Source organism: Aspergillus affinis (genome assembly GCF_023601865.1).
Source record: "Aspergillus affinis strain CMG 70 chromosome Unknown NODE_26_length_314309_cov_85_634089, whole genome shotgun sequence".
Classification (NCBI taxonomy): Eukaryota; Fungi; Ascomycota; class Eurotiomycetes; order Eurotiales; family Aspergillaceae; genus Aspergillus; species Aspergillus affinis.
In genome coordinates, this window is record NW_026515807.1 from 137525 (window position 1) to 147426 (window position 9902).

General features: G+C 53.3%; 5 protein-coding genes across 5 annotated transcripts; 1 reads left to right on the forward strand and 4 right to left on the reverse strand.

The window, feature by feature from the left end:
- Positions 1–258: 258 nt before the first annotated feature.
- On the reverse strand, positions 259–949 carry KD926_005396 (AAA-ATPase Vps4-associated 1 family protein; the record flags this gene model as incomplete). The annotated part of the gene is made up of 2 exons (XM_053098617.1): positions 259–438; positions 554–949. The coding sequence occupies 2 exons, from the start codon at positions 947–949 to the stop codon at positions 259–261; spliced, it is 576 nt and encodes a 191-aa protein (XP_052957522.1).
- Positions 950–1379: 430 nt separating this feature from the next.
- On the reverse strand, positions 1380–3019 carry KD926_005397 (putative acyl-CoA thioester hydrolase; the record flags this gene model as incomplete). The annotated part of the gene is made up of 5 exons (XM_053098618.1): positions 1380–1927; positions 1987–2168; positions 2233–2529; positions 2585–2631; positions 2687–3019. The coding sequence occupies 5 exons, from the start codon at positions 3017–3019 to the stop codon at positions 1380–1382; spliced, it is 1407 nt and encodes a 468-aa protein (XP_052957523.1).
- A 1447-nt stretch (positions 3020–4466) lies between these two features.
- KD926_005398 (pepsin-like aspartic protease) lies at positions 4467–5972 on the forward strand (the record flags this gene model as incomplete). Its single annotated transcript, XM_053098619.1, has 1 exon — positions 4467–5972. One exon carries the CDS (start codon positions 4467–4469, stop codon positions 5970–5972), a length of 1506 nt encoding a protein of 501 aa, XP_052957524.1.
- Positions 5973–6147: 175 nt separating this feature from the next.
- KD926_005399 (L-lactate dehydrogenase) lies at positions 6148–7640 on the reverse strand (the record flags this gene model as incomplete). The annotated part of the gene is made up of 3 exons (XM_053098620.1): positions 6148–6194; positions 6266–7369; positions 7526–7640. 3 exons carry the CDS (start codon positions 7638–7640, stop codon positions 6148–6150), a joined length of 1266 nt encoding a protein of 421 aa, XP_052957525.1.
- A 1339-nt stretch (positions 7641–8979) lies between these two features.
- KD926_005400 (uncharacterized protein) lies at positions 8980–9902 on the reverse strand (the record flags this gene model as incomplete). Its single annotated transcript, XM_053098622.1, has 3 exons — positions 8980–9424; positions 9511–9599; positions 9681–9902. 3 exons carry the CDS (start codon positions 9900–9902, stop codon positions 8980–8982), a joined length of 756 nt encoding a protein of 251 aa, XP_052957526.1.

A 9902-nucleotide genomic window follows, 5' to 3' on the forward strand; every position in this document is an offset into this window, starting at 1 on the left:
CGAATCCAGGTCCAGCTCCAAGTGCAGTAGAATAGAGTAAGATAAGCAACGGTTCCACTGGAGAGGAGGAGGAAAGATGAAGTGCATTCCAGGCAACAATCAATAAATCAGTCAATCAAATCCCACTAGACGGGACGGACGGAAAGAAAGACGGGTCCTGCATTCTTTGTCGATTACGCTTAGCGACTTCGGCACTACGCAGTCTTTCGAGGCGCATGGCGTAGAAGTTCCTTTGATTCGGGGAGAGAGGATGTACGGTTAGTTGTTGATCAGATTAGATTGGGTCAGGTCAGTCAGGCCATGGGAGATAGTAAGACCATGCCATGCCATGTATGCATGACCGGTTAAATGGGCAAACATAACATACTTGTGCAAAGCGAAGATACGAGGCGAATCATTAGCTGAAGACGTGGTTTCGGACTTTTCAATGGATGCGATCTGTGATTCCAGTCAGCCAGCCATTCAACTCGCCGGGCTAAATGATAGCGAAAGAAAAACATTCGACGAATATTTCCACACAATAGAATCAATAAAGACTTAAGAAGAAACATACCTTATCATCCCTCTCCTTCTCATCCGCCTTCTTATCCTTCTCGTCCGACTTCTGATCATCTTTCTTCGCACTCTCCTCCTTATCTTTCCCTTCCTCTTTCTCTTTTTCTTTAGACTTCTCCTTCTCCTTCTTCCGCTTCTGCTTCTCCTCATACTCCCTCTTCACCTTCTCAATCTCCGCCGCCATGGCTTCCTTCTTACGTTTCTCCCCCTGCTCCTCCGCATCCACGACCGGCGAGCAGAAATTGCGATCTTTCAGGTGCACAGGACACACGTAGAAGAAGTCCTTGTTGTCCGGCGTGATCAGCACGCTGCTGGACGGTTTGTGGCAGATGGAGCACGCCCGGGCGGCGGTGTCCGCGACTCGGCGGAGATGCCAGATGTTGGGGAGGGACATTCTATTTCTAGTAGGGGATGGGATATATGGGGAAAGGATCAAAAAGGGTTGGGTCTATGAATACATGTGAAAGGGGTGAAATCTGTTGAATAGGGAATGAGTAGGGAGAAATGGGTGTGGTTTGTTTGTGGGTGTTGGATTGATGGACGATAACGATGTTTATCGATGATTGTGGGGGAGATGGGACCCGATGATGTCATGTGACTGCATACTTACCTCTAGGTTGATTTTGGGTATGGAGTGGGAATGCTGCATATTTGGATGTCATTTATGGATAGCGTTGATAAGTTGAATATATTCATGGAATTCTGTATCAATTGTGGTGGTTGTCGATCAAACAAGTCTATGTACGGCGATATATATGGTATAAAGGGAAAAGTATATGACAGAAAACACAAGGAAATAAGACAGAAACGAAATACCCAACCATCTACTCCGTCACGCTATCCTTGATACTCCGAAGAGCACTCGGCTCTTTCGATCCCGGCGTCATTGCCGCGGCGTTCTGCGAGCGTCGACGGGCGTCGGTCCAGAGCATGAACTCGCCGTAGCTCTTGGGCATGACCTGAATGTCCTTCTCCACTAGGAAGGTGTAGTTGAACTGACCGGTCGATTTCTTCGTGCCGTGCTCCACATCTCGCACCTTCGAGTCCACGCGCACTTGCACCTTGGTAAACTTGCTGCCGTCGCGCTCCAGAGGCTCCGTGTAGGCCACGGTGGCCCGCAGGTACAGCACGCTGCCGACGGGGACGGGGTTTTCGAACGTGCTGGGGTCGAGGGAGATGAAGTTGGGACGGGCGTGGGAGAAGGAAGCGACGCAGCAGAAGGCCAGTTCGAAGGTCTGCTTCAGCAGGAAGCCGCCGAAGATCATGAAGTTATGGCGGTTGCGGTCCTGCGGTTGCATGATCATGGCGGATTTTAGTACGCTGTCGTTCATGAAGATCATGTTGGAGGGTCGTTGGGCGGGGTTTTCGGGGTCTGTATAAGGTTAATTAGCATTTTACCCTCGGCCCTTGGATTGGAGGCTAGATGCGTACTCAGGTATGACATCTCCTTGGTCCACATGGAGTGGATTAGGTCACTCTCTTCGTCTCCGGGGGCCTTCTGGAGCAAGCTCTTTGTTCGCAAGGACTTCTTGGCCTGATAGTTCTCCTCGCCTTGTTTGAAGAGAAGACGCTCCTCTGCGTTTTCGACCAAAAGCGGTGCAACGGATACGGGCCTGGGCGATGTGTAAGTACGTAAAGTGCCTTTGACCTCAGGTGGAGCAGACAGGAAGTCCATACTTTTTAGTGGCCGGGTCCAGAGAAACCATGGTGAACGCACAGGTGATGAGCACGTCCTCCGGCTTCGCTTGCTGGCCCTGAGAAGGGACCTTGGTCACTTGCAGCGAGATCTCCATGCTCGATCGACCAGTCGCGTAGGTCACCTGGCCGCTCAGTTCGAGGTCGCAGATCTCCATCAAGGGATGCTCGATGGTGATTCGGTCCACCGCGGCGGTCACGGTCATCGCCGAGTCACCGGTGTGTCTATAGGCGATGACGCCGGCCAAAGCATCCAGGTCCATCAACAAAGACCCCAGTCTAAGAAGCGAATTAGTCGAGTCAACCAACAGATGGAGATCTATATCCCACGTACCGAATATGCCCGGAGGCATTGAGATAGCTATCGAGCAGCCACTTGTCCTGAGCCAAAGGCAGGACCTAGTTATCTCGAATGATGGATTAGCTCACGGCATACCGACGAACGGAATCGGAGGGATGTCCCTACCGCGCTATAGAAGCTGTCCGACATCTTCTTGGGAGTCAAGTCCGGCTTGGCAAGCGCCGTCGAGGAGGCCTGGCCGGACTGCGCATTCTCGCGACTCTTCGTTAAGGCCTCAACCCAGGGCGTTTTCACCCGCATGGGCATCCAGGTCGGTCGGAAGGCGGCCTGGGATTGACTGGAGTGGAAGTCCTTGGCAGCGATCCATGACGGCGATGCGACTCGGGTCCGCGAGACGGTTGCACTGCGGGCGGAAGCCAGACATTTGGCAGGCGTGAGGGCGGACCGTCGAGAATTTAGGCCTAGCATGATGATTTAGCTCCAGATGGTTCGATGTCGATCGGACGCAGGTGGTCTATGTAAGATGCAGGAGGGTTGATGGGTTGATGGACGAGAAAGATGTATGCAAGTGAGTCTACGCGGCGACCGGGCCGGTCGGCACTCCCGAGGTCGCCGGAGCATCTCGGGTGACGCCAAAGCGTTTAGCAGTCGGCATTCCTTTAGGGATATCTTCATCAGGACCTGCTGGTATAAAATTGATTCCGCAGTCTGCACAGTAGGATGCGCTTCATGCCAAGCTAGCGTCGTGCGGATGTAAGCGTACTCTGGGGTCGTCCAGAATCCTCCACAATCTTCCTCCAAACGGTCGCCCACCCTGAAAAATTCAGGTCTACGCCTACAATCCTACGTTACAACCATATTTCTTTATAGTTGCGACGAGATAAAATAACATCCCAGTCCCAGCGAGACAAGACATTGGTCAGACTGCTCGGGCTGTGGATTCTCGGCCGACCAGGTTTATCCATCATCCACGGGAATTTCTAAGATAAATTGACCGAGGCGGAGTGGTCATGTCATGTATACTGATGGAGTATACTCCGTACAAAGTGGACAGGCTGACGGAGTACGTGTCTCCAGTGGCAAGAGCGCTGAAAGCCTGAATCTGAATGCATGATGAGTCCACGGTGGGTCGGGACGAGGAAGCTGAAAATCAGGTCGTCGATGACAGATCCATTGGCGAGACGATCCCAAGAGTCTCGGCGGCAAAGCAGAGGCCGCGATGTAACGGTTGATCCTCCGGCGCCGGTGGGGGCAGCGGTTGATCTTAAATGGGGTGTGGCAGGACTTCTTGGACGAGTTTCGAATGCCGTGGCGTTGGGAATGTGCACCATTGAGCGGAGGTCGAGAATGTTGGAAGGTTTGGCACGGTAGGAGGGTCAAACGAGAGGATTCGAAAAGCGAGCAGAGAACAGTGGAAGCCTGGGGGGACGAGGGAGAGAGAGGAGTTCAGGAGAGAAAACGAGCTCCACCGGGCGTTTAGTCTGTAGAGCCGGACGAACTCTAGACCCGTCCAGGTCTCCGCTTCCAAGGTCAGTCCAGTTCGAGGGGAACGCTCTCTCTCCTCTTCTTCTTCTTCATCCTCTTCTCTCATTATTATTCTTCTTAATATCCTTTACCGGCATCTTCCCTTTCCTTTTCATCCCTTCCCTTCTCTCGTCCAATCCTCGCATATCTCCTTTGTTATCTTCAGCGCCCGTTTTAGCATCTTCTTCTATTTATATCCTGCGGTTGATTTATTTAGCCTTGCACGTTCCAATAGTTCATAGATCCATCTGCCATCTATTGCAATTGCCATTCTTACATTCTCTTATCTATCCCCATTAATTAATATTCCGCAGCCAATCGCTTCATGAATCCTATCCATACTACATCTTTATCTCCGAACTAGATCTCCATGAAAGTATAGCAATCGAAAATGCATCTTCCGCTGCGATGGCTCCTTGTCGTCCCTTATCTCTCCGCCAGCGTCACTGCCTTCATTCCCTACACAATTGAGCTGGACATCTCCACCGACGACTCCTCCAGTTCTCCTGAGCGTCGCTTCGTGCCCTGGTCCCTCACCGACGGTCTCCAAGATGACGTCGAGTCGTCCGCCGGCGAAAAGCTGCCGGCGACCTCCAAGACCTTTGAATTGCGTCGATTCCCCGTCCTCGACCGTCGCAACAATCAGTACAAGATCGTGCGCTCCGAGAACTCGTCTCAGCCCAACACCACGCCCTTCAACCAGGACGGCAACGACCTGTCCTACTTCTCCGCCGTGCAGGTCGGCTCCAAGAACCAATCGCTCTGGGTGATGCTGGACACTGGCGGCGCCAACACCTGGCTGTATGCCTCCGACTGCACCTCCAAGGCCTGCCAGGTGCACAACACCTTCGGCGAGGCCGCCTCCGCCAGCCTGAAGATGACCAGCGACAAGTGGAAGGTTGGCTACGGCACCGGCACCGTCAGCGGCCTGCTGGGCTCCGACTCCCTCACCATTGCCAACATCTCCGTCGACATGACCTTCGGCCTGGCCTCCCAAGCCTCCGACGAGCTGCAGTCCTACCCCATGGACGGCATCATCGGCCTCGGCCGCGCCAGCAAGGGCGTCTTCGGCCACGACTCGTTCATGGACGTCGTCGCCAAGCAGAAGCTGCTGCCGTCCAACATCGTCAGCTTCAGTCTGTCGCGCGGCTCCGCCAAGGTTCAGGACGGCTCTGTCACCTTTGGCGGCGTCGACGACTCCAAGTACAAGGGTGAGATTAGCTACACGAACACCGTCGGGACCAAGGACCACTGGAAGATCCCGCTCGACGATGCCACCGTCGACGGTAGCGCCTGCGGCTTCTCCGGCAAATCCGCCTTCATCGACACCGGCACCTCCTACCTCCTGATCCCGCCGGCCGACGCCAAGGTGCTGAACAACAAGATTCCCGGCGCCACAGCCCAGGGCGAGCGCAATTACATCATCCCCTGCAACTCCTCCGCCGAGCTGCAGCTGAGCTTCTCCGGCACAAAATACACCATATCGCCCAAGGACTACGTGGGGTCGAAGAGCGGGTCGGGCTGCGTGTCGACGATCGTGGGCCATGCGCTGTTCGGGGACGACGTCTGGCTGGTGGGCGATGTCTTTCTGAAGAACGTGTATACGGTGTTTGACTACGATCAGAACCGCATTGGACTGGCAGAGCGGGCGTACCCGGGCGACGAGGATTCGAAGGGAGACGACAACTCGAACTCGGACTCCAAATCGAGCTCCAGCTCCGACTCCAACTCGGGTACGACCTCTGGCTCGGGTACCTCATCGGCCACCTCGACCGCTACCTCGACGGGAAGCTCGGCCAGCGCCACGGACGCTTCTGGCGATGCGGCGGGTATCGTGCCGAGAGTGCCCTGGTCGGTGGTGGCGGTGCTATGCATGGTTGGACTGGGGATGATTTAGACAGAAGGGAGTTGGTGAGGGCCACAACTTGTGCATACATGGTCCTACCGTGATATTCATACTTCTTCACATCTACATACATATTCTTACTCATATTCATATTCAGATAATTACCAGATACATTTCTGGAACCTGAAACCATTATTCATTTTTCCTGTGCCATACTCCATCCACATCACAGCACCCTGTCCGGAATCAACGAATACATCTTCGGAGACGACTCTGTCGGATCATCAGTTCCATCCGTATACATAAAGGGAGAGAAGAAGAGAGCGCTGGGTTAGTAAACTCACCTAAAATCGACCGATCAAACTCCTCCACAGATTTAAACCCCGCCACACCCATCAGGATATCGAAATCCGCCAACAACGACCGCATGACATGCCTCACGCCTTCCTCGCCCATGATACTCAACCCCCAAATCCACAACCTCCCCACGAACACGAACTTCGCCCCCAGCGCCAACGCCTTCACCACATCGCTGGCACCACGCACCCCAGAGTCATACATCACGTAGATGTGATCCCCCACCGCATCAATGATCGACTCCAACGCATCCAGACTCGCCACCGCGCCATCCACCTGCCGTCCTGCATGATTACTCACCACGATCCCATCAACCCCGTACTCCACGCACCGTCGCGCATCACTCACGCTCTGAATCCCCTTGATCGCGAACGGCCTGCCCCCTGAAATCCGTCGCCACTGCTCCTGCAACCAGGGGATCTTCTCCCACGACCACGCGCGCCCATGCCACACGGAATCAATCCACTTGGTCGACGCCGCCACAACGTCTTTGTCCGGATCAATGCCCTCGGCCTGACATCGCTGTCTAAATACGGGGTCCGACAACCCCAGATCCGCGCCTAGACCGCGATAAAAGGCATAATTTGACCCCGCGACGTCGTCGTGTCGCCAGCCCAGTTGCCAAGTGTCTGTGGTGAGCAGCAACGCGTCGAACCCGGAGTCCCAGGCCCGCTGGAGCAAGGATAGGGTCAGCTCGTCGTCATGCGGCATGTAGAGCTGGTAGAAGCGCGGATTTCCGGGACCGTTGGCTTCCCCGACCTTCTCGATGGGCGTCGATCCCGCCGTCGAGAGACAGTAGGGGAGGTTCAGTTCGCCTGCGACCTTCGCTACCGCGGACTCCGCGGATGGGTGGTATATCTTGTTGATGCCGATGGGCGCGAACCCGATCGGGGCGGACACCCGGTGGCCGAAGATCGTGGTCGTGGTGTCTCGGCAGTTTGTGTCGACGAGCTGGTTGGGGATCAGTCGGTGGCGGTAGAAGGCTTGTCGGTTTGCTTGGTGGGTTTGCGACATCCCCGCGTTCGAGGACGCGTAGAGCCAGCCGCCTTGGCTGAGTTTTTGATGTGCGAGAGCTTCGAGTTTGAGGGGGTCTTAGGGAGGGCAATGGTGAAGGGTCAGTTATCTGTTTGGTAAGGTATTCGGATGGTTTTGTTCTGGGGAGAAGGTATCCCATGCTGCTTATGTTGCTCGTGTTGCTCATGTTGCCATGCCCTTTGGACAAGGGAGGATGGAGAAAGACATCTTACCGGTATTAAACGGCACTGTCTGTCCCTCGTTGACTTTCAAGAAATTCTCCCGCTGGTAAAGACCCCATTGCGGCGTGGTTCGATGCTGGATGTTGGGATTGGTAGGGTCGCTCATCTTGTATAAACTTCCTTCTGCTTATCTATACAATTTATAGAAGAACGGTACAGATGAAATGAATTATAAAGTAGTAGAATGATAATCGAAGCAGACAGAGACAAATCTGGATGAATACTGAGGAAATATTTATACTGGGTCTATGAGGATGACCTCACGTTGACATCTCTCGCCCTCTCTTTCTCTCTCGTCCGAGAAGCGACTCAGGCGAGTGAAGAAGAGTGGAATCGATCCGCCAAGCTTTGACGAACGCATCGCAATCCGTCAACTGACCACGGATGATTCTGTCCGGTCGATCCTGCCAGTAGACGAGTGGTAGTAATTGAGACTTAGTGTAAGACTTCTTCAACGGACTAGAGGGTCAGTCACTGTAGGTACAGTGGGAAGTGATGATGGTGATGATGTCACAGAGCTACGGGTATACTTCAGAACAACATATAGTCAGTAGAAGAATGGATACCCTCCCCGGCTATGCCAAGAATCAAAGGCGTTCCATATTATGTATAGTAATCTGCACTACGCTACATAAGATATAAACTCTCTGCATACTAATTATACTCACAGCCTACATACACGGAGAATTGATGGAATCAAGGGGTGGGTGAGTTGCGGACCGCCACCGTTGCTAACATCCCTTGCGCAAAGCCGTAACTTAATGAACAGACTGTGTGAGGGAGGGGGGATTTGGTAGATTACATTCATTCAATCTAACCATATACACTGGAGTAGATCAATGCATTCCGAGTAAAGATGCCTGTGAACTACAGTTAGAGTCCGTGACGAAATGCAGCACGAATTGAGTTTGAACATCCGGGGTCAGATGTATTCGTCGTAACTGTGCAAATTGAACGATACACAGAAGATCTAAATATTTGATAGAAAAACGAATTGAACATTGGAACAAAATTACTGTCCCTACTCGTACATGTGAAGAATGCGCGATTCACATGAGAATGTCCGCGTCGGAAGGGATCGGAGGACTGGAACCCACTTCCTCTTCGTCATTCTCGTCTCCTTTGATCTTTGCCGAGATGCTTCTGCCTAGGTTAATCAACTATCAATCAAGATTAGATGATCAATTCCGATCGGCAAATTGCTCTCCCTAGGCTGGGTCCTAGACGCTGGTCGTGGTGCTTTTGTTTGTTTACTCGTGATGTATGACGTACGGTGTACTAGTGATGACATACCAGAGTGACTACTAAAAAGAGTTGAAAGACCATATCATGAATTTAGATTCAAAGATATCCCAAGATAAGCCCAGTAGGGCATTGAATTATGAAACAATGTCACCCGTGACAAATAACATATCGCTAATATAAACCAACAAGATCATTTCGAATCACTGCTTGTGATGACTCGACTGTTTAGGACTGAAGATGTCTTCCCACATCCCCGTCCACAGTTCTCGAACGACTCCCGGCTCGCTGGACTTCTTCTGTTGTTGCAGGTCGGCCTCGAAGCGAGACTTGCCCACCGCCTCTGTCAAGGAGAACGGATCGATGTCCACCGAGTGGTTGTCCACGACCTCCGTCATCGGACTGACGGAGACGTCGGCCCCTTCCCCGGATACCGTGTAGACCTGGGGTCGCATCGGCGAGCTGCCGGTGGTCTGGACGGTCTCGTGGTGGTTGTAGGCATCGGGAAGAACCGGGATGCGCAGATCGGCGCGAGGTGCAGGAGGGTCAATGTCCGCCAGGGACGGCAGGTAGGCAAAGTCCACAGTAGATGAGTCATTTACGGCCTTCTGAGCACGCGAGGTATTAAATTGCCGACCCGAGGTTTTCCTAAAAGATGGAAAGGTGATGTCAGCCTTTCCGCCGTTTCCCCGAGGGGTCGATGATGATCGACGACCGGTAGATGGGAAACTTACTCGGAAGTGGGGCTGCCATTAATTCTCCGCATGGCAATGCTGAAGGCCCGGGACTGAAGGAAGTCATGGTTGGCAAGACGCTCAACGAGCTGAAGGAAAAGACATGGTTAGCTGGTCTGAAAGAGCCATCGATTGTACTCAGTGGACTGGACCTAGGGTTTCAAGCATACCTCGGGATGGCTACCGTTGGCCCTCAAAGATCTTTTCTGGCACTCGCTCTTGAGGTCGGGCAGACTGCGAGCAGCATACAAAGTGCTCTTATCCGAGACATTGGCCGGTTGGGCCGAGTTGGCACCAGTGATGTGTAACCCTCGGCGAATGCTGGGGGTAGCAGCGTGCTGCTGAGACAGCAGGCGCAAAGCACGCAACGACGTCGATCGGGGGGCAGCCAT